At 42.8% G+C, this 25,731-nt stretch overlaps 1 protein-coding gene across 1 annotated transcript in view; it reads right to left on the bottom strand.

The window, feature by feature from the left end:
- Positions 1 to 23,338, bottom strand: part of LOC309560523 (UAP56-interacting factor-like) — a 76,927-nt gene extending 53,589 nt beyond the window's left edge. The window contains exon 1 of the mRNA XM_082264154.1: positions 23,192 to 23,338. Within this exon, the coding sequence (XP_082120280.1) occupies positions 23,192 to 23,267 (76 nt within the window). The 5' untranslated portion in view covers positions 23,268 to 23,338. The remainder of the gene's footprint in view (positions 1 to 23,191) is intronic.
- Between the last annotated feature and the right edge of the window lie 2,393 nt (positions 23,339 to 25,731).

Genomic DNA, 25,731 nt, shown 5'->3' with positions numbered 1-25,731 from the left:
AAAAATAAATAAATAAAAATGACATAAATCTTTCCCCTAGTTTGTAGATGCAATAATTTTTGAGGCTTGCGATTTTGGGCTTATTGCGATATTTTTACCAAAAATATGTAGCAGAATACAACTTGGTCTAAAAGGATGAAAAATTTAGATTTTTTTTTGGGGGGGAGGGGGGGGAATGTTATATAGCAGAATGTAAAAAAATATTGTCGCTTTTTTTTGTTTATAGTGCAAAAATTAAAAATTGCAGAGGTGATCAAGTACTACCAAAAGAAAGCTCTATTTGTAGGGAAAAAGGACATCAATTTATTTCAGTACAGCGTTGCATGACCGCTCAATTGTCCGTTAAAAAAACGCAGTGCAGAATTGCAAAAAATGGCCTGTTCATTAAGGGGGCAAATCCTTCTGGTCCAGAACTGATTAAATAGGCTTCCCAGTCAGAGCTGTTGACAACATCAGTGATTCTTGCTGCAAACAGTCTTAATCGCAAGTATGAATAAGGCCAAAAAAAACATTTTTTTTAAATGTATGCAAATCCTGCATAGTTAGCGACATAAGATAATGTCATACGATATTAGTCTATGTTAGTATGTAAAAGCAGAGGCCTTACTTCCAAGTTATCTACTATATCATTATTTGTAAGAGGAATATTTACTCTGGATTTTGATATAATTATACACAATATCCCATCCCATTCTTAGTCCACAGGGTTCAATTTTGAGTTGTCCCACCCTTTGCAGCTACAACAGCTTCAACTCTTCTGGGAAGGCTGTCCACAAGGTTTAGGAGTGTGTCTATGGGAATGTTTGATCATTCTTCCAGAAGCACATTTGTGAGGTCAGGTGCTGATTTTGGACGAGAAGACCTGGCTCGTATCACTCTAATTCATCTCAAAGGTGTTCTATCGGGTTGAGGTCAGGACTCTGTGCAGGCCAGTCAGATTCCTCCATCCGAAACTCGCTCATCCATGTCTTTATGGACCTTGCTTTGTGCACTGGTCCAAATCATTTGGTGGAGGGGGATTATATTAGTGTGGGGCTGTTTTTCAGGGGTTGGGCTTGACCCCCTAGTTCCAGTGAAGGGAACTCCTAAGGCATCAGCATACCAAGACCTTTTGGATAATTTCATGCTCCCAACTTTGTGGAAACAGTTTGGGGATGGCCCCTTCCTGTTCCAACATGACTGCACGCCAGTGCACAAAGCAAGGTCTATAAAGACATGGATGAGCGAGTTTGGGGTGGAGGAACTTGCAGGCCTGCACAGAGTCCTGACCTCAACCCGACAGGGGTTGAAGTAGAGCACAGACTGCAAGCCAGGCCTTCTCTCCAACATCAGTGTCTGACTTCACAAATGCGCTTCTGGAAGAATGGTCAAACATTCCCATAGACACACTCCTAAACCTTGTGGACAGCCTTCCCAGAAGAGTTGATGCTGTTATAGATGCAAAGGGTGGACCAACTCAATATTGAGCCCTACGGACTAAGACTGGGATGACATTAAAGTTCATGTGCATGTAAAGGCAGGTGTCCCAATACTTCAATACTTCAATACTTCTGGTATTAATATATATATATATATATACAGTGGGTACGGAAAGTATTCAGACCCCCTTAAATTTTTCACTCTTTGTTATATTGCAGCCATTTGCTAAAATCATTTAAGTTCATTCTTCTTCCTCATGAATGTACACATAGCACCCCATACTGACAGAAAAACACAGAATTGTTGACATTGTTGCAGATTTATTAAAAAAGAAAAACTGAAATATCACATGGTCCTAAGTATTCAGACCCTTTGCTCAGTATTTAGTAGAAGCCCCCTTTTGATCTAATACAGCCAGGAGTCTTTTTGGGAAAGATGCAACAAGTCTTTCACTCCTGGATTTGGGGATCCTCTGCCATTCCTCCTTGCAGATCCTCTCCAGTTCTGTCAGGTTGGATGGTAAACGTTGGTGGACAGCCATTTTTAGGTCTCTCCAGAGATGCTCAATTGGGTTTAAGTCAGGGCTCTGGCTGGGCCATTCAAGAACAGTCACGGAGTTGTTGTGAAGCCACTCCTTCGTTATTTTAGCTGTGTGCTTAGGGTCATTGTCTTGTTGGAAGGTAAACCTTCGGCCCAGTCTGAGGTCCAGAGCACTCTGGAGAAGGTTTTTGTCCAGGATATCCCTGTACTTGGCCGCATTCATCTTTCCCTCGATTGCAACCAGTCGTCCTGTCTCTGCAGCTGAAAAACACCCCCACAGCATGATGTTGCCACCATCATGCTTCACTGTTGGGACTGTATTGGACAGGTGATGAGCAGTGCCTGGTTTTCTCCACACATACCGCTTAGAATTAAGGCCAAAAAGTTCTATTTTGGTCTCATCAGACCAGAGAATCTTATTTCTCACCATCTTGGAGTCCTTCAGGTGTTTTTTAGCAAACTCCATGCGGGCTTTCATGTGTCTTACACTGAGGAGAGGCTTCCGTCGGGCCACTCTGCCATAAAGCCCCGACTGGTGGAGGGCTGCAGTGATGGTTGACTTTCTACAACTTTCTCCCATCTCCTGACTGCATCTCTGGAGCTCAGCCACAGTGATCTTTGGGTTCTTCTTTACCTCTCTCACCAAGGCTCTTCTCCCCCGATAGCTCAGTTTGGCCAGACGGCCAGCTCTAGGAAGGGTTCTGGTCGTCCCAAACGTCTTCCATTTGAGGATTATGGAGGCCACTGTGCTCTTAGGAACCTTAAGTGCAGCAGAAATCTTTTTGTAACCTTGGCCAGATCTGTGCCTTGCCACAATTCTGTCTCTGAGCTCTTCAGGCAGTTCCTTTGACCTCATGATTCTCATTTGCTCTGACATGCATTGTGATCTGAAAGGTCTTATATAGACAGGTGTGTAGCTTTCCTAATCAAGTCCAATCAGTATAATCAAACACAGCTGGACTCAAATGAAGGTGTAGAACCATCTCAAGGATGATCAGAAGAAATGGAAAGCACCTGAGTTAAATATATGAGTGTCACAGCAAAGGGTCTGAATACTTAGGACCATGTGATATTTCAGTTTTTCTTTTTTAATAAATCTGCAACAATGTCAACAATTCTGTGTTTTTCTGTCAGTATGGGGTGCTATGTGTACATTCATGAGGAAGAAGAATGAACTTAAATGATTTTAGCAAATGGCTGCAATATAACAAAGAGTGAAAAATTTAAGGGGGTCTGAATACATTCCGTACCCACTGTATATATATATATATATATATATATATATATATATATATATATATATATATATATATATCTTTCTTTATAGACCTTTGAATCATGTTACTTGATGGCTAAAATTAGTAAATCCCACAAGAGTCTCTGTTCCAAGTGTTAACAGGTGCTAAGATTCTCTTGCCAAGTGTTATTGAGCTATACTAATATACAGGAATTTTGTGTTAAAGCTGAACTCCAAGCAGGCAAAAGGGCACATCATTAAGGCCCCTTTCTCATGGATGTACTTAAAGTAGAATTCCAGTATTGATCTAACTAACTTTAAACCTGTTCCCACCCCTCTCCTAACACCTACACTTACTACCCTGCAGCAGAAAGATGCGGACCCCCATAGAAACCCGGCTATCCTATAGGAACCTCTGTGTACTCCGGAGTCCTACAGGGCATTCCTGATACCTCCATAATCCAGGACCACCAGAGGGAACCAGGATCCATCTGAGGGATCATTACCTTCATTACTATATGCGCTCTTTACCCGTGTGGGGTGGGTAATTCTGGTGAGTTGGCTACCTACTCTAGGGGTCACTGAACACCTCACCTTATTACCCACCACAAGGTCACCTCCGGTATTTTTATACAAAGATTTTGTCACCTTTACTCATATATGGACTAATTTTGCCACTTAGTCACTTCATTTGATTGCTATTTGCCACTTAGTCACTTTATTTGACTATATTGGCCATATGGACTATTTTTATCTGCCGACACTCAGTCACTTTAACTGATTATTTATGTGCACAGGTCACTTTACTGCATCTACTGGCTAAATAATTTTTGTGCACATTGCCACTATAATATTCCTCACCTAGATTGCACCTTATCAATTTGATATTCTTGTGTGCACTTGGTCACCTCATCATCAAAAATATTCTTTGTCACTATTTATTAATTTTTAGCACTTTTATTGTTATTTATTGCACTTATGTTTCACCACCTATTATTATTTTTGCACATCGCATAATTTATTTATTGCTCACATTTGTGTATTTATATTTCTGTCACATTACCCACTGGACTTATTGTCCTATTTTCATATTTCCCACCTTTATTTGCCATTTAATAATCATCATCTACACTATTATATATTTTCAGTAGACAGCGCCATTCCCTTACCTTTACCTCTTTATTTTGATATAGCCTTTGGCAATAGTACAGGGAGGCTGCAGCCTACTTATACATTTATACATTCATTTCCTTAGCGCGGAGCCCATTACCTTCATCTACTCAGCTGTGCTTTGTGGCAGATCTCTGTAAATCTCAGAATTGGTGGATATAAAAGAAAATCATTGGGCATGCTAAACAGCTCTGTTTGATGTGTTTCTTTTGTGTATTTAGCTGTTTCCCTAGGGTTCAGTTTTAAGGTAATTCAGCTTGTCTACAATATGTCTATGACAACACGATACACTCTTATAGGGACAGATCTGCAGACACTTTAATGAAATATATGTCATTTTCTGGTTGTTAACATTATGAGTTGCTTTATGTGATTTTTTATTTTTATCAAGCTAAAAAAGTCATAATTTCATTGTTGTTTTCAATGAATAAATATGGACTTAATTTCTTAAAAAGAACGGATGAATTGAAAAAGCTAGGGGAGAAAATGTGAAAAAATATAATACTACCGTTTTCCCTATTAACCACTTAAGCCCCGGAAGATTTTACCCCCATTCCGACCAGGGGGTATTTTGCGATTCGGCACTGCGTGACTTTAACGGACAATTGCGCGGTCGTGCGACGCTGTACCTAAACGAATTTGACGTCCTTTTTTTCCCACAAACAGAGCTTTCCTTTGGTGGTATTTGATCACCTGTGCGATTTTTTGATCATGCGCTATAAACAAAAAAAGAGCAACAATTTTGCAAAAATAACAATATTTTTCAAATTTTTTTATATGAAATTCCCCAAAAAAATGTAAAAATCTAAATTTTTTAACATTTTCGGCCAATTTGTTTTATGCTACATATGTTTGGTAAAAAAAATCGCAAAAAGCGTATTTTGACTGGTTTGCGCAAAAGTTATTGCATTTACTAACTAAGGGAAAGATTTTTGTCATTTTTGTTGTTTTTTTTTAACGCGTAATGGCGGCGATCTGCGATTTTTTTTTGCGTGACTGCGACATTGGGGCGGACAGATCGGACCCTTGACTGACATTTTTGACACTTTTGGGGTTACCAGTGACATTTCTACAGTAATCAGTGCTATACGTATGCAGTTACTGTAAAATGACACTGGTAGTGAAGGGTTTAACTTTTTTTGAGAGGGAGGGGTGGTGTGTGTCCCTAGGGGCGTGATTCTTACTGTGATTGGCTGTGGCTTGAGCTGTAGGAACAGTGATCATGATATACGGTCCTACATAGTAGAACCGTATGATCACTGTTTCTACACAGGGGAGAATGACAGGCGGCTAATTTACATCAGCCGCCTGCCTTTTTTCCTCTCCACCGACGATCGCAGAGTGACCGGCGGACATCGGGTCTGCCGGTCACAAGCGCGTGGGGGTCCGTGACCGCGCGGTAGCGGGAGCGCGCCTCCGGCGACGCGCGCTCGCTCCCCAGAGCCTCACAGGCTAGTGACGTACCCATACGTCACTTTGCCTGTGAGGGGCTGACCGCCGCAGTATATGTACTTGCGGAGGTCGGCAAGTGGTTAAAGAAAATTTGGATAAGTACTATCATCAACAATAAAATCCTAACAGGGATTTAAACACTTCTATCCAAAACCAAATAAAATGTTTTTGGCTTTTGGTATACTTTAACTGCGCTCCTGCGTTTCTGTCTCTTGATAAGGCAGTCTTTCATGGCTCTTTCAGACAGGTGGCAATGCTTTCCATCCTCTAAGAAGGAATCCACGGTGGATTGCTTTTTAGAGGGTGGTATACCAGCAGATGCTAGGCATTTAGGCACTACTGCCTCCTCCTGATTTTATTTTATTTTTTTTGTTGCTTTCATGTGCTTTTTATAACTGCCAAATGCCAATGTAACATTGCAGGACCATGCTGTGTCTGCGAGCCAAGCATTTGGCTTGTGGTTGCGGTGCAGCCCCATTGCTTTCAATAGGCATGTTTGACAGGTGTTGCCAACTGTCAAACTCTGCAGAGTTACGATTTCCACACCCACAAAGTATACAATCCTATCAGGTTCTAATCTCAGAATTCAGGCGGGTGGCCAGGGGAGTGGTAGGATGTGATGGAACATTTTCAGGTCTTTTTTATGAGGTTAGAGAATATAGGATATCAAAGCCATCAACTGCGCGCCAATACAATTTTGATTGCAATTTAAATCAAATTAAAATGTGTCTTAATAATTTTGAACAATAGAGATTAAACAAACAATTTCAGGCATCAAATGTTTTTGAACAAGAAATGTTGCCAATAAGGACCACGTTTTTCAGATTTCTTTATTTCCTTAAATGCACTAGAAAAACATCAGCTGAGTTTGTGAGAGTAACAAAATTGGTTTGGTTCCCCTAGGCCTCATGTACACTGCTGCTGTTAAACTCACGTTTTTGTGAGTTTAGGCATTTCTCTTTTCTGCCCTTGAACTCCCCTAATGTTATCCTATGTGTCCATGCACACATGGACTTTTTTAGCAGTTTAGTAGCAGGGAAGCTTAGAGAATGTTTTCTAAACGTCCTAAAATCACGTTCTGGAGAGGGAATTTTAACCACAAAAAATGCTTAACGCTGTTAAAGGTGCATATACATGTATGAACACTAGACGCATTCAGCACTTCTGCATTTATTTATTTAAATGGTCAGAATAAATTTAAATCCTGGCAAATGAAATAAATAAACTCCCAATTTCCCAAACTCCAAACACTGCTAAACTCAGATAAACTCTGATAAATTGGTTTAAAATAATGCAGCTTAGGTGAGTTTAGAATGCTGATTTTCTACTGCCAGGATAAACAGCATTTACAAGAAACCAGTGTGCATGAGGCCTAAAACTGGGGAGGTCCAGTGCCTGTGCACTCCGCATTAACCTAAACCCATACCTCCCAACTTTTTAAAATGGGAACGAGGGCCATCTAATAGCAAAAGTATGTAGGTATAGTACACACCCCCTGTCTCAGCCTCTTAAAGGAGAGGTATAAAAAAAAAAAAAATGATTGGTTAAACCCACAAGTGCTTTTTTTTACCACTCTTAGGGTCCTTTCACACGAGCGATCCAATCAGATCCGCCTGTCAGTTTTTTAGGCAGATCTGATCGGATCCCCCATGCATTCCCATGTCCGCTGACACCCGCTGCCATCCGCATCCGATCCTGTCCGTGAAATCCGGACAGATGGAAACCCTATTTTCCATCCGTCCAGGGGATCGGATGGGATGGGATCGGATGAGAGCGCACAGGCGGTTTGCTCTCATCCGATTCTCCCATAGAGATGCATGGGGCTCTGATACCTCCCGCTCCTCACACAGAGTGGAGAGGGAGCTGTCACATGCCTCTTCAGCGGGGATCTGTGTATCCATCCCCCGCTGAGCAGCACGGATCCACCTACGGAGGCGGACCGTGTGAAAGAAGCCTTATTCCTTTATACTGGCTTTTGAAATCTACAAATGTAGCAATTTAGAAATTTGATGAACAGTGTAGCATTGGAAAATGCTTTTTGAAAGATAAAAAGTGCATTTTTTGTATAGCTATATAGATGAGACCAAAATGAGGGGCAAATGAGGAGGAAAGAGGGACAGAGGGACTTTGTTCCAAATCAGGGACAGTCCCTCAAAATCAGGGACAGTTGGGAGCGTTGAAACTGCACTACAAAAATGACAGATGGGGTTTGACTGATTGTGCAAACACTTAGGCAGGCATGGATTATGTATCATGACCAGGCAGGCATGGATTACGTATCATGACCAGGCAGGCAAGGATTATGTATCATGACCAGGCAGGCATGGATTATGCATCATGACCAGGCAGGCATGGATTATGCATCATGACCAGGCAGGCATGGAATATGCATCATGACCAGGCAGGCATGGATTATGTATCATGACCAGTTAGGCATGGATTATGCATCATGAACAGGCAGGCATGGATTATGCATCATGACCAGGCAGGCATGGATTATGCATCATGACCAGGCAGGCATGGATTATGCATCATGACCAGGCAGGCATGGAATATGCATCATGACCAGGCAGGCATAGATTATGTATCATGACCAGTCAGGCATGGATTATGTATCATGACCAGTCAGGCATGGATTATGTATCATGACCAGTCAGGCATGGATTATGTATCATGACCAGGCAGGCATGGATTATGTATCATTACCAAGCAGGCATGGATTATGTATCTTGACCAGGCAGGCATGGATTATGTATCATGACCAGGCAGGCATGGATTATGTATCATGACCAGGCAGGCATGGATTATGTATCATGACCAGGCAGGCATGGATTATGTATCATGACCAGGCAGGCATGGATTATGTATCATGACCAGGCAGGCATGGATTATGTATCATGACCAGGCAGGCATAGATCATGTATCATGACCAGGCAGGCATGGATTATGCATCATGACCAGGCAGGCATGGATTATGCATCATGACCAGGCAGGCATGGATTATGCATCATGACCAGTCAGGCATGGATTATGCATCATGACCAGGCAGGCATGGATTATGTATCATGACCAGGCAGGCATGGATTATGTATCATGACCAGGCAGGCATGGATTATGTATCATGACCAGGCAGGCATGGATTATGTATCATTACCAGGCAGGCATGGATTATGTATCTTGACCAGACAGGCATGGATTATTTATCATGACCAGGCAGGCATGGATTATGTATCATGACCAGGCAGGCATGGATTATGTATCATGACCAGGCAGGCATGGATTATGTATCATTACCAGGCAGGCATGGATTATGTATCATTACCAGGCAGGCATGGATTATGTATCATGACCAGACAGGCATGGATTATGCATCATGACCAGGCAGGCATGGATTATGCATTATGACCAGGCAGGCATGGATTATGCATCATGACCAGGCAGGCATGGATTATGCATCATGACCAGTCAGGCATGGATTATGTATCATGACCAGTCAGGCATGGATTATGTATCATGACCAGGCAGGCATGGATTATGTATCATGACCAGGCAGGCATGGATTATGTATCATGACCAGACAGGCATGGATTATGTATCATGACCAGGCAGGCATGGATTATGTATCATGACCAGGCAGGCATGGATTATGTATCATGACCAGGCAGGCACAGACTGAAGAATTTATAAAGATGTAGTAAACAGTTTGTGGTGGAGCTGTGGAAGATAAAACATATAAAGTAAGCTGTCACGAGAGTACTGTGGAGGAAGTCACTGACTTCCTTCTGTAAATGCTAGTTGCCTGGCTGTCCCAGTCTTCAATTCGGAACTCTGTCCATGCACCAGTTGGTGGCACAAAACCACTGAATAATCAAGACCGCCAACCAACCAGCACTTTCATGTACTTGTTATTCAACTATTGAACGTTTTTTCATTTATAAACACCAAGAAAGTCAAAAAGTAATCAGTTCCTGTTTTGGTCAATGATTACACCAGCCTGTCTGGTCTTCTCCCTGAGCTAAATTTGCAGGCTTTTTGAAAGAGATATAACAGATTCCTCCATCCATGCTAAAGCATAGATGAGAAAATCTTGCGCTGAGAGTTACTGCAGCACCAGCTGCCAAAATAGCAGAACAGTATCTGCATCTAATTAGATGCAGACACTGTTCAGCCAACAATTTCACACTTGGCTTCTTAGACAAGAGTCGATTAAAAAATAGACTTTTATTGATATTAAATACTATGGAAGGACCCTACGGATTAATAGAGCCATGGTTGAGAAAGCCTGCCCTAAAGTCTGATTTGAACAACTTAGAAACACCTGCAGTGTGTTTACATTAGAGGACTGATAGCCTGCCAAGATTATGTTACAAAAGAAAGTAGTAGAAAAAGAGCTAAGATTTCTATGCTTCTGTAGTGAACTTTGAAGGTGAATTTCTCAACAATGCTTATAAATACAAAGGTGAATGATGGAAAGTGCTTTCTTGACTTGTTCAGAATATATAATACTTTAGTATGCATAGTTGCACACGAGCACAAGTTCACTTTAAAAGAATACTGACAACACCTTTGTTCTGTTTTTTGCAGTATCTATTATTAGCACTGAGCTCAAGTGGGCAAACATGTTCTGACAGGGAAAGCATATAAGCATACAATAAAAAAAAATCAAGTAATCCCTGAATAATATTAAACATATTAAGTATGGAGATTCAGATTATTATAAAAGCCCACTGGTGACTGGTTCTCTTTATTGCTGAGCTCCAGAAATTCAGCCACTTAAAAAAATGTTCTGTATTGCTAGGGGTTATGTCCTAAAGAGATGGATGCAACCTTATGGAACCATAGTTTACAATTGCATTTTGTTTGGATCATCAGTAGCATAATTTTTGTTTAACTACTGCTATTCTGAAACTTGAAGTTCTGAAGGAAGGCAATGGGGAGGGGGGGTGTCTCTTCACTGCTTGTAAAAGTGTAAAAGCAATCCAATGGCTAGTTAGCTGCTAGGATTGCTTTTACAAGAGAACTGACCATTGGCTCTGCAGGCAGCATCCTGGTATAACCACTTATAGGTCAGCGACACTGGTCGTCAAGTGGACAAAGTGGCTGAATTCCTAGAGTTCAGGTTTAATGAACATTGAGAAGACATTCTGACTTTTGCACTGTTGTAGTGTTTCCTGGATAGTTTTAGTAGTTTCAGAAATCAATTTTACTTGTTGCCTGAGTTTGTGCTTCAGTTTTGGTATCAGTCTGTAGGCCTCTGGGTCTCAACATTACAGTCACATAGAAAACATATGAAGGTCTGAACAGTCATCGGTCTAAAATAGGTTTGCCTCTCTTGACTCATATCTTACTAAAAATAATCCTTCACCGTCAGACTAGCAGATGCCAAAAAGGGAACTTCATACTACATCCCTAATATTTGTTTAGTCATTAGCTGCACTCAGTAAAAGCACTAGAAACCCGAAATCAAAGCAATACTGACATGTCAGCTACTGCAGAACTCCCCCCTGAAGTCTCAGAGGTTTGTTCAGAGATTCCAGGTCCTGTTCATTGTCAAGAACAATTCTGTCTGAGAAGTCAAAGTGCCACTGCCATTCCAACTACTGCGTAATAACTGTCACTAAAATATTCCAAGTCCTATACAAATAGCATGCTATAAGAAGTTTGCATAGAATTCAAATACATTTATTTCATAATCATGAGATACAAAAATTAATTAAAAATGTGCCTCGATTAAGAGCTTTTGTAAGTCATTCAATAAATCTTACTGCTAAAAAACAAAACAAAAAAAAAAATCAATTAAAAAAGCACAGAGTCACTGTCGCAAGACCATTAATTTTAAATACAATCTTACATTCTGTACAAGTTTCTGCGCATAGCAGTGCAGTCAGCATGTGCATAGATGTGTCATGGACCTTGGCTTCAATTGGGCAATTTAAATCTAAGCACCACATAGGCAATTGCTCAATAGTCTTTCAGCTGTATTCCTGTGACCCATGGTCTCTGAACTTGAGCTTGTGCTATGTCTTTATTACTTTATTACAGTTATTTTAATTGTGCTTAAAGGGCAACAATAAAAATGAAAAATTAATTTAAATATAGTGAACTTTGAAGATGAATTTACCCATAATGCTTATAAATACAGGGGTGAATGATGGAAAGTGCTTTCGTGACTTGTTCAGAATATGTAAATACTTTGGTATGCATAGTCTGAGCAAAAGTTCACTTTAATAGAATACCGACAGCACCTTTGTTATGTTTTTTCCAGTATCTATTATTAGCACTGAACTCAAGTGGGCAAAAATGTTCCGACAGGGAAAGCATATAAGCAAATAATAAAAAAAAATTAAGTGATCCTGGAATAATATTAAACATATTAAGTATTAAGATTCAGATTATTATAAAAGCCCATTAGTGACTGGTTCTCTTTATAGCTGAGCTCCAGGAATTAAGCCACTTTCGAAAATGTTCTAGATTACTAGGGGTTAAGTCAAAAGAGATGCATGCCACATGGACTCATTTTTATAGTTTACAATTTACATTTTTTTGGAGCATCAGGAGCGTAGCTCTTGTTAAACTTCTGCCATTCTGACACTAGACGTTCAGGTCCCAGCTCCAGCAGCTGCAGTGTTGCATGCAGCCACTTTGCCCAACCTCCCCCTCCTCCTGTCCAATCACAGAGCATTTTGTGTTATGTGAACTCCTTCACAGAATACATAGGCTTCTGTGAAGGGGCAAGAGAAGAGAGGGGTGGGCAGTGATGCTCTGTATGAGAAAGCAGAGTATTTCCTCTCAGTGACTCAGAGTGTAAAATAGATTTAATCCCTGAGCTACATAAAACTTTCAGATGGAAATTAAAGAGATGACCTGAAAAGGTAATATGTACCTCACTGGACCTAATTCATAGAATGCCAGCACATTTTATAACCACTTGAGCCCCAGTTCCTTTTTGACACTTTTTGTTTACATGTAACAATTAGTATTATTTGCTAGGAAATTTCATAGAATCTCCAAACATTATATATATATATTTTTTAAAGCAGAGGTCCTAGAGCAGGGGTCTCCTAAAAATGGTGCAGTTTACATCCGGGAAAACCGTAAGTGATGTAAGGTCATCACTTCCAGTTACCTATATCATAGAGATGAACAAAGTGGTTTCGGTCTTTGTTCACCTCTATGATCATATGGCAGAAGCGCTGGCTGATCGATCGGGTGTCCCGTGGGAGGAGAGAGCCCAATAAAGCCACAGAAGGCTACAGGTGTGGGGGGGGGGATGTCCCCTATCGCTGCTTGTAAAAGCAACCCAGTGGCTTTTTAGCCGCTAGGATTGCTTTTACAAGAGAGCCGACCATCGGGTCTACAGTTATCATATTGGTGTAACCACTGGAAGGCCAGCGATGGAACCAGTATGTCACTGGTCATCAAGTGGACAACATGGCTGAATTCCTATAGTTTAGCTGTAATGAACATTGGGAAAACATTCTTTATTTTAGCACTGTTGTATTGTTTCCTGGATAGTTTTAGTAGTTTCAGTAGGCAATTTTACTTGTTGCCTGAGTTTTGCTTATCAGTGCCACTGCCTTTCCAACTACTGTATAATAACTGTCACTAAAATACTTCAAGTCCTATACAAATAGCATGCTATAAGAAGTTTAAATAAAAACGTAGACCAAATGGACTATAGCGGCACAAATAACTCAGATGCTAATTGATTAAAATCTTATTACATCTTTATTGGATACAAAAATATATTCTTTAAAAAAATAGTGCAAAAATGCATACAGTACAATAACATATATAGTGTTCTACTGGCTGTTCCCGTCAACCCCAAGTAAATCAAATACGTATATAATGGTCTCTTAATTAGTTCACCAATTGTGAATATCGCAATGGAAGGCATGCTATGAGAAGTTTCCAAAGAATTAAAACACGTTTATTTCATAATCATGAGATCCAAAAATCAATTAGAAAATGTGGCTCGATTGTGAGATTTTGTAAGTAATTCAATGCAATTTACTGTTAGAAAATAAATAAAAATCAATTAAAAAAAAAAAAAGCACAGAGTCTCTGTCGCAAGACCATTCATTTTAAATACAATCTTCAAATTATTTTGTGTACAGGTTTCTGCACATAGAAGTCCAGTCAGCATGTGCATATTTGTCTGCACGTCCATCATGGACCTTGGCTCCAACTGGGCTATTTAACTCTAAGTACCACATAGACAATTGCGCAATAGTCTTTCAGGAGTATTCCTGTGACCCATGATCTCTGAACTTGAGCTTGTGCTATGTCTTTATTACTAAAAGGACCTCTGACCAAGATTCTGCTTACCGACTGCGTACCTCGTAGCCTGCATATTGCTGACCCCTGCTTGTTTCCGACTTAAAACCGATCTAAGGCTAGGTTCACACATATAACTCTGTGAGCTGTGTTAGATTGGGCACAGCAGTCTATTTATTTGCATGGGATGCTGTGCCTGCGTTTCATGCAGGAAAAAGGTTCCTGCACCCAGGGGAGGACTGGGCCAGGGGGCAGGGGGGGAAATTGCCCCCCGGGACGCTCTGGTGCTCTGTAAAAAGGCTGCACCCCTTCTGCCACAGACATGCCCTAAGGATTCCTGGTGAAGAGAAGTAAAAAGTCCCCGCCACTGACCTACTGAGTGCGAGGTGAAGACAAGGACAAAGCGCAGACCTCCCTCCCAGCATGGTGTAAACTGTGTCTGAGCAGAGGTCAGGTCCATGCCCTACTGGAGACTCTCCTCCCCCAGGCAGTCCCGACCGAGCTGTCCCAGCTCCCCCCCAACTGCCCCCTGCTGACCAGCTCGGGAACCCGGATTCTCCTGGTGAGTAAGAGAGTACCTGGAGCGGATTTTCAGCCTGGAATGAGGGTCAGGAGGAGGCCAGGAAATGGGAGAGTGGGAGGGGGGCCGAGTCGCTGCACCATGGGCCTCTGGTGTGTACTTGCCCTCTGAGCCGAAAGTTGCCAGTCAGCCCCTGCCTGCACCCTTTTTAAACCATAGCCGGAGGGAAATTGCATGGTACTTTTGCTTCATGCAATTTCTCGCAGACAAAATAGTGCAGCGGTTTCAGATGTGTGGGAGTGCCATTAAGAATGAAGAGAAGCTCTGCACGTTTGCACAGGAACAGTGCGAATTGGCTGTAGGTGGTTGCGGTGTGGGAACAGGTGCAATTTACGTACTGTCCTGGACCCCCAACCACCCACACAAGTGTGAACCTAGTCTTACAGTGATACTAAACCCAGGAGCCTGCATTCACTATACCTGGTCTCCCACAGTACACAGAACATAGAAATGCAATTATTTTAGTAAACATAACCTACTAAATACATTTCCTCTTTAGCAGTTAGAGCAGTCTTGTGACTTCTATCAGTGTCTGGCCAAGCACTTGTAGGAGGAGTTTTCTAACTGACCTGTGAGACCACAAGACTCCTGACCATCTGTCTGGACAGTGCCGATTGGGCCTGTGCTGATCACATGCAGCCTCCCAAGAAAGGAAAAACCTCTCTAGCAATACACACCAAACTGAACATGTGCAGCCTGACTCCATAGAATCTGTGTTATCAGGAAATGTGTCAGTGGAAGGAAGGGAGGACCAAAGAAGACAGGATCAAACAGCCTTTTTACACAATGCAGAGGATTAACCCCTTAGGTTCAACAGTGAGTATAACAAGCATGCTTTACTACAAATACTGACATTTATTGTTGTTGGTTTAGTAAAACTTTAAGGCACAAATACTTACCTTAGTGTCAATGGTCCAAAGCCAATGAGGTCCCTTGCTGGCTCCAGCATCTTCTCCCCAGGTTCTTCCAGGTGCCAGTCTTCAGCCATTTTGATTGGTGGGATTGGTTTTGGGATGCGCAGGAGTTCAGTCATCCTGGCACACTGTTAGTATATTGGAATGTGAACTGAGCTGTGCATGTGCAGCTCAGTATACATTCTGCAGAGTATTCTGAATAGGCAGGTGTGTGTACTTTATTTCAAAAGAGAGATCTTTTCTGCTGTGAAAGCCTCCCTGTTCATAATTTTATTTTTTATTTTTTTTTAATTTGGAGCTCCACTGTTTATGATCCTGGCCTATGCCCAAATGTATCTAAACCTGATGCATTCTTGGTGTATTACCAGCTGTACTCCTGCAAATGTTGTGCTCCAGAGTTCTGTCACCATTTCCCACACCTACAGTAGATACAGTGCCTTGCGAAAGTATTCGGCCCCCCTGCACTTTGCGACCTTTTGCCACATTTCAGGCTTCAAACATAAAGATATAAAACTGTAATTTTTGGTGAAGAATCAACAACAAGTGGGACACAATCATGAAGTGGAACAAAATGTATTGGATATTTCAAACTTTGTTAACAAATAAAAAACTGAAAAATTAGGCGTGCAAAATTATTTAGCCCCTTTACTTTCAGTGCAGCAAACTCTCTCCAGAAGTTCAGTGAGGATCTCTGAATGATACAATGTTGACCTAAATGACTAATGATGATAAATAGAATCCACCTGTGTGTAATCAAATCTCCGTATAAATGCACCTGCACTGTGATAGTCTCAGAGGTCCGTTTAAAGCGCAGAGATCATCATGAAGAACAAGGAACACACCAGGCAGGTCCGAGATACTGTTGTGGAGAAGTTTAAAGTCGGATTTGGATACAAAAAGATTTCCCAAGCATTAAACATCCCAAGGAGCACTGTGCAAGCGATAATATTGAAATGGAAGGAGTATCAGACCACTGTAAATCTACGAAGACCTGGCCGTCCCTCTAAACTTTCAGCTCATACAAGGAGAAGACTGATCAGAGATGCAGCCAAGAGGCCCATGATCACTCTGGATGAACTGCAGAGATCTACAGCTGAGGTGGGAGACTCTGTCCATAGGACAACAATCAGTCGTATACTGCACAAATCTGGCCTTTGTGGAAGAGTGGCAAGAAGAAAGCCATTTCTTAAAGATATCCATATAAAGTGTCGTTTAAAGTTTGCCACAAACCACCTGGGAGACACACCAAACATGTGGAAGAAGGTGCTCTGGTCAGATTAAACCAAAATCAAACTTTTTGCCAACAATGCAAAACGTTATGTTTGGCGTAAAAGCAACACAGCTCATTACCCTGAACACACCATCCCCACTGCCAAACATGGTGGTGGCAGCATCATGGTTTGGGCCTGCTTTTCTTCAGCAGGGACAGGGAAGATGGTTAAAATTGATGAGAAGATAGACGGAGCCAAATACAGGACCATTCTAGAAGAAAACCTGATGGAGTCTGCAAAAGACCTGAGACTGGGACGGAAATTTGTCTTCCAACAAGACAATGATCCAAAACATAAAGCAAAATCACAAATAAACATATCCAGGTGTTAGAATGGCCAAGTCAAAGTTCAGACCTGAATCCAATCGAGAATCTGTGGAAAGAACTGAAAACCGCTGTTCACAAACGCTCTCCATCCAACCTCACTGAGATCGAGCTGTTTTGCAAGGAGGAATGGGCAAAAAGTTCAGTCTCTCGATGTGCAAAACTGATAAGAGACATACCCCAAGCGACTTACAGCTGTAATCGCAGCAAAAGGTGGCGCTACAAAGTATTAACTTAAGGGGGCTGAATAATTTTGCACGCCCAATTTTTCAGTTTTTTATTTGTTAAAAAAGTTTGAAATATCCAATACATTTTGTTCCACTTCATGATTGTGTCCCACTTGTTGATTCTTCACAAAAAATTATAGTTTTATATCTTTATGTTTGAAGCCTGAAATGTGGCAAAAGGTCGAAAAGTTCAAGGGGGCCGAATACTTTCGCAAGGCACTGTATTTGTTTCCTTCTATCACCCTTGCAGGTCCTGTCTTTGATTCCACGGTTGCTCTGACGACAACTGTGCAGAAGGCCACCACATCATGTCAGGCATTTTGACACACTGGGGTTGATTTACTAAAACTAGAGAGTGCAAAATCTAGTGCAGCTCTGCAAAGAAACCAATCAGATTCCAGGTTTTAGTGTCAAAGCTTAACCACTTTACCACTAAGCCTATTTTTGACACTTTTTGTTTACAAGTTAAAATCAGTATTTTTTGCTAGAAAACTACTTATACCCCCAAACATTATATATATATTTTTTAGCAAAGACTCTGGAGAATAAAATGGCGGTAATTGCAATATTTTTTGTCACGCGGTATTTGCGCAGCAGTCTTTCAAGCGCCATTTTTTTTTGGAACAATTACGAAAAATCACATTTCACTGCATTTAAAAAAAAACTAAACAGTAAAGTTAGCCCATTTTTTAATAGATACCCAACATGTTACGGTTTAAAATTGCGCACACCCGCGAAATGGCGACAAACTACGGTCAATAAAAATCTTCATAGGCGATGCTTTAAATTTTTTTAACGGTTACCAGTTTAGAGTTAGAGTGTAGCTCACTTTTTTTAATTATTGCTCATGCTCTGGCGATCACAGTGGTACCTCACATGTGTGATTTGAACAGCAATTTCATTTGCGGCACGACTTCCATAAACTTTTTCTTTCATGCGCGAGCTAACGGCGACGGGGGCGGCTACATTTTTTTTTCCTATTTATTTTATTTATTTTTTTTAAATTTTAATTTAGCAAAAATGCAAACGGCATTTTTGAATACATTCACTTTTTGAATCTGCCGCCTTTAGCAGCCGAGTAACCCAGACGTGATGTCATGGACGCCGCCTCCGGGTTACGTCTGGCTTTGATCGGGACTCCATCCAGCCGGCGGACGCGCAGAGCCGAGGAAGGCGGCGGGAGGGGGGGGACGTCCCCTCCCGCTCGCCAGGGTAACGATCGAGTGGCTCCCGAGCCACATCGGTCATTACTGCTGGAAAGCTGACCGCTGGCTCTAAAAAACGGTGCCGGGGTGATGCCTCTAGCTAGAGGCATCACCCCAGTATAACCACGCAAAGCCAGCCGACGTAGGTCTACGTCGCTGGTCGTAAAGTGGTTAAATGAACAAGATGAAGTTAGAAGCTGATTGGCTTCCATGCACAGCTTCACTCTCTATTATTATTTAGCTTCACTACTGTCCCTTTAAAGCTGAAAGTGGTTTGAAAGCCTAAACATTTTTTTACCTTAATGCATTTTTGACATTAAGATAAAAAATGTTTAGGTAAAAGTATTGCCCCCTCACCACCCCTCATCCCCCTCATATTTCCCTGAGTGTTCATTTGATCCAGCTCTGTTGCAGGCGTTGAAGCACGCTGTCTATGTATTTGGATACAGGCACAGCAGCTCAGGATCGAGCCTGCAAATGTGCCAAGATAGGAAGTGGCTTCCTCTGGTGGAACCCCAAGAAGAGGAGGAACAAGGAGCGCCAGCCGGAGGACCCTAGAAGATAAGTTTTGGGGCTGCTCTGTGCAATTCCACCTGTTTTTATTATTTTAAAAAAACACTAAATGCCAGTTAACACTTCAGTGATGTCAGACATCGCATGTGATTTGCAGCGCAATGCTCTGCAAATCACATGCGATGTCTGTACATTGCGAATCCAGTCATACAGATTGTATGGCTGAATTTGCATCACATTCAGACTAAAGTTGCACCCTTTTTTTGGTCCACACCAGAATCGGATCGCATGGGTGTTCACACCTATGCAATCCAATTCATGTCCAAACTGACAGTTTGCACTGCGATATGCGAACTGATCTGGGGGTGTCGTTAACTTTGTATTGACACCTCCAGCGATTTGCATATGGCGGTGTGAACTGCCTGCAAGTCATGTGCGATGCAGGAACCCACAGTGGATTCGCAGGGTTCCCGCATCGCATATGTGTGGACCAGTGTTCTATCAGATCTCCCTACCCAATCAGAAATCCATACCTTCGTTATTTCCGGTTCAGATCAGCTGTGGTTTCGTCATGCATCAGCTGTATCCGCGTCAAACGTCCTAGTGCGCATGCCCGCAATAAGTAGGGAAACTTGATAATATCGCAACGGTCGGGCACGCGTCCTAGTGCGCATGCGCGGCAACGGGTTGGGCAGCGGGCAGGGAGATCTCTTATAACAAATATCCATCCGATCTCCATGCCCCACACTGTACCGACCCGACAATGGGACAATCCGATCTCCATGCCCCACACTGTACCGACCCAACAATGGGACAATCCGATCTCCATGCCCCACACTGTACCGACCCGACAATGGGACAATCCGATCTCCATGCCCCACACTGTACCGACCCGACAATGGGACAATCCGATCTCCATGCCCCACACTGTACCGACCCGACAATGGGACAATCAGATCTCCATGCCCCACACTGCACTGACCCGACAATGGGACAATCCGATCTCCATGCCCCACACTGCACTGACCCAACAATGGGACAATCTGATCTCCATGCCCCACACTGTACCGACCCGACAATGGGACAATCCGATCTCCATGGCCCACACTGTACCGACCCGACAATGGGACAATCCGATCTCCATGCCCCACACTGTACCGACCCGACAATGGGACAATCAGATCTCCATGCCCCACACTGCACTGACCCGACAATGGGACAATCCGATCTCCATGCCCCACACTGCACTGACCCAACAATGGGACAATCTGATCTCCATGCCCCACACTGTACCGACCCGACAATGGGACAATCCGATCTCCATGCCCCACACTGTACCGACCCGACAATGGGACAATCAGATCTCCATGCCCCACACTGCACCGACCCGACAATGGGACAATCCGATCTCCATGCCCCACACTGTACCGACCCAAAAATGGGACAATCTGATCTCCATGCCCCACACTGTACTGACCCGACAATGGGACAATCCGATCTCCATGCCCCACACTGCACTGACCCAACAATGGGACAATCTGATCTCCATGCCCCACACTGTACCGACCCGACAATGGGACAATCCGATCTCCATGGCCCACACTGTACCGATCCGACAAAGGGACAATCTGATCTCCATGCCCCACAATGCACCGACCCGACAATGGGACATAGCCATCAAATGGACAGTAGGCATATTGTCCCATTGTCAGGTCGGTGCAGTGTGGGCCATGGAGATCAGATGGATATTTGTTATAAGAGATCTCCCTGCCCGCTGCCCGACCCGCATGTGCAGTAGGACGTGTGACGCAGCTACAGCTGATACATGACGAATCCACAGCTGATCTGAACCGGAAATTACAAGGCTATGGATTTCTGATGGGGTAGGGTTTTCTGATAGAACACCGGCACTCAGGGCTGATTTACACACTCTAATGCACTGCCACTGAAGGCCTTATGAAGGCAGAGGTGCTGATGTGCGCTAATCAATGCATTACATTGTTAAGAATTTTTGTTAGAAATGTATAGAAATGTTACAAAGTGATATTTTTCCAGTTCTATTGGTCCCAGCGGCCCCTTTTACACAACTGTTTTGATCAGAAGATCCATGCAGTCCTATGAACAGTTAGGTGTGAACGAACGACATTCAGGTCCAGGAAAAAAACATAGAAACATAGAAATGCAAAGGCAGAAAAAAAACCAAGTGGTCTATCGAGTTTTTTTTTTTTTTAAATTTGTATGCATTGGTGTGCGCAGCCTATTGCATTAGGGTGTGCACCCCAAAGCTCAAACACACATGAGTGTGTGTTTGTGTGTGTATATATATATATATATATATATATATATATATATATATATTTATATATATAAATACATACACACCCAGACACGCACACTCTTATGACAGAGCCGGCACAGTGAAAGATAAGTATGGTAGCAATTCATTAATGGTAGAATTGGTCGGAGGGCAATGTTTCTCCCTGCAAGCACACAGAGCGATAATGCTAATGAATTGGGGTGATTACGGTGTGCCCAGGCACACCTGGCACACCCCCTGCGCACGCCTATGTTTGTATGCATTTTTTTTTTTTTTTGCATGTTTGTTTTAGGACTGCCTGCTTTCCATTTTTTTGTGGAGCAGATCATAGGTAGTCTGATATAAATGGACAGCAAAATCCATTTACCTCCAGCTGCCATAGAGCTCAGTAGGGTGTACCAATTTACGCTCTGCATACACTGAGCGGGGATGGATGTGACATCTGTCCTGCTTTGCTATAATCAGTGATGCTGTGTGATCAGTGCAGCTGTCTGGTATGAATGAGGCCCAAAGCTGCACATATTTTTCAACACATTCCACTGCCACGTGGCAGTATGAACTGGTAACATGGCTTCTTTTTCTTGCCTATGTATTGCTCCTGCATTAGACAGCACAGCACAACGCATCTGGCGTGAATCGGCATCTAGTGCCCCCTAATAAAAGCACCTCTCACACAGTACACAAACACAGGCTAGGCGCACATTTAACCCTTTGACCACCCCTGATGTTAACCCCTTCCCAGCCAGTGTCATTAGTACAGTGGCAGTGCATGCTTTTTAGCACTGATCACTGTAATAATGTCCCTGGCCCCCAAAAAGTGTCAAAAGTGTCAGTTAGTGTCCAAATTGTCTGCTGCAATATTGGAGTCCCACTATAATTCGCTGATCGCCGCCATTACTAGTAAAAAAGAAAAAAAAATATCCCATAGTTTGTACACACTATAACTTTTGCACAAACCAATCAATATACACTTATTGGGATTTCTGTTTTTACCAAAAATATGTAGCAAAAAAAAAATATTGGCCTAAACTTATGAAATTAGATTTTTTAAATTTTAATTATTGGATATGTTTTATAGCAGAAAGTAAATTGGCTTTTTTTTTTTCTTTATAGCACAAAAAATAAAAAATGTATCAAATACCACCTAAAGAAACCTCTATTTGTGGGGGGAAAAAAGGACATTAAATGTATTTGGGTACAGTGTTGCACGGCCGCGCAATTGTCAGTTAAAGTAACCCAGTGTCGTATTGCAAAAAATGGCCTGGTTAGGAAAGGGGGTAAATCTTTCGGAAGTGAAATAGTTAAAGTTCCAAAATACACAAGGAGCAAAATCCCATGGTCCCTGTTGACATTTGAGCGTTCAGTCTTCTGTAGCTCAACACCCAAAACATTATACAAGTTACTCTTGAAGCAGAATGGGGCAATAGGAGAATGGACTTCGATAGGAGAACCTGAAAGAATGTGTTCCGCTCACTTTTCAGGTGCTCCTATAATAACAATCTCTGGGGCCAAAAACAAGCAATCCTGTCCCATAGGAGCTCCTGTATGGCACTTTTTTTTCTATTAAAAAAGCAAAAGACAAAAAAAATGAACAAATAAAAATTCCTGAGAATTGTTTCCATACAAATGTGAATGAGCCCCACAATTGTCCAGCATGTGACAATGACACCCCAGACTCTGCACTCAGATTAGTACATTTTGTGTATACAGTGAAATGACATGGGTATAGAACCCCCGATCTCCTACCCAGGGACATGTCAATCCTGGTGCTGTCCTGGAGCTCTCCTTCCCCCTGTCCCGGCTCTTCTCCCATGTCCTCCATGGCTGGCTGGGCTCCGGCTGATCACAGGCGGTGGGGAGATTATTCTGTCCTCCCGGCAGGCGCATGCCTCGGATCTCTGCCAGGGACTGAGGACACCAAATAGGGACATACAAGAACCGGCCTCACCGTCTGCCTGGCGGTGCGGGGCGTGTGTACACTGACACTTCATACACTGCCCTGGAGAGATCGGAGAGCACACAACGGTGCCTACCTATAGGGATCGCATCCTGGCACTGAGAGCACCCAACACTGCCTACCTATAGGGATCGCATCCTGACATGGAGAGCACGCACCACTCCCTACCTATAGGGATCACATCCTGACACTGAGAACACCCAACACTGCCTACCTATAGGGATCGCATCCTGGCATTGAGAGCACCCAACACTGCCTACCTATAGGGATCGCATCCTGACATGGAGAGCACGCACCACTCCCTACCTATAGGGATCACATCCTGACACTGAGAACACCCAACACTGCCTACCTATAGGGATCGCATCCTGGCATTGAGAGCACCCAACACTGCCTACCTATAGGGATCGCATCCTCGCATTGAGAACACCCAACACTGCCTACCTATAGGGATCTCATCCTGGCATTGAGAGCACCCACCACTTCCTACCTATAGGGATCGCATCCTGACAGGGAGAGCACCCACCACTACCTACCTATAGGGATCGCATCCTGGCATTGAGAGCACCCACCACTACCTACCTATAGGGATCGCATCCTAACAGGGAGAGCACCCACCACTACCTACCTATAGGGATCCCATCCTAGCATTGAGAGCACCCACCACTACCTACCTATAGGGATCACATCCTGACAGGGAGAGCACCCACTACCTACCTACCTATAGGGATCGCATCCTGGCATTGAGAGCACGCAGCACTACCTACCTATAGGGATCGCATCCTGGCATTGAGAGCACCCACCACTACCTACCTATAGGGATCGCATCCTGACAGGGAGAGCATGCAACACTGCCTACCTATAGGGATCGCATCCTGGCATTGAGAGCACCCAACACTACCTACCTATAGGGATCGCATCCTGACAGGGAGAGCACCCAACGCTGCTTACCTATAGGGATCGCATCCTGTCATGGAGAGCAGCAAGCACTGCCTACTTATAGGGATCGCATCCTGGCATGGAGAGCACCCAACACTACCTACCTATAGGGATCGCATCCTGACACTGAGAGCACCCAACACTGCCTACCTATAGGGATCGCATCCTGACAGGGAGAGCACCCAACACTGCCTACCTATAGGGATCGCATTCTGGCATGGAGAGCACCCAACACTGCCTACCTATAGGGATCGCATCTGACAGTTCAAGGGAACGAACGTGAATTATCTGGGAGCACACAGATTAACCACTTCTGAACTGGAAGATTTTCCCCCTTAATGACCAAGCTATTTTTTGTATTATTTTGACTGAAAATTTGTGCAGTCGTGCGACGCTGTACCTAAAAATAGTTTTCCCCACAAATAGAGCTTTCTTTTTGGTGGTATTTGATCACCTGTGCGATTATAATATTTTGCGTTATAAACAAAAAAAGAGCGACAATTCTGAAAAAAAAAAAAAAACAAACAAATATTTTTCATTTTCTGCAATATTACATTCCCAATTAAAAAAATGTAATTTTTTTTTTTTTTTTATCAGTTTAGGCCAATTTGTTTTCTGCTACATATTTTTAGTAAAAAAGAATTCCAATAAGCGTATTTTGATTGGTTTGTACAAAAGTTATTGCTTCTACAAACTAGGGGAAGAATGTATGTAATTTTTATTTATTTTTTAATTTTTACTAGTAATGGCGGCGATCAGCGATTTTTAGCGGGACTGCGACATTGCGGCGGACAGATCAGACCCCTAACTGACATTTTTGACACTTTTGGGGGGATCAGTGACATTACTACAGTAATCAGAGCTAAAAAAAAAATGCACCGTTACTGTAAAAATGACACTGGCAGGGAAGGGGTTAACCTGGGGGTAATCAAAGGGTTAAATGTGAGCCTAGTGGGTGTTTTCTAACTGTGGGGGGGTGGGCTTGTGAAATCAATACAGAGACCTGTATTTCTCCTATTTATTCCATGGAGAGAACAACGGTCTCTCCACGGGGAGCGATCGCGGGTGCCCAGACTCGGCGATTTGCGGTAACCTGCCAACCTGCCACCAGCGCATCTTAAATAATCCAGTGCACACAGCAAATATATACGTATGCACAGCTATAGTGAATATAGCCCGGCCAAGTATAAATGAGTTCAGGTGCACAACAATACAAAGAAGAAAAAAATAAAAATAAAAATATGTGAAGTCCCAAAAAATATGAAGTGTAATAACAGTGTAGAAAAAGGATTGTGAAGTCCTCCACCGCAACAGTGTTAAATGATTCCTCCACGGTGCGTCCGCTAATGTGACAAGCCCATACGTTTACCAGATACTGGTAAAGAGTGTG

The sequence above is a fragment of the Pelophylax lessonae genome (assembly GCF_965119305.1).
Source record: "Pelophylax lessonae genome assembly, chromosome: 7".
Classification (NCBI taxonomy): Eukaryota; Metazoa; Chordata; class Amphibia; order Anura; family Ranidae; genus Pelophylax; species Pelophylax lessonae.
This window is presented reverse-complemented; position numbering and strand designations above follow the sequence as displayed.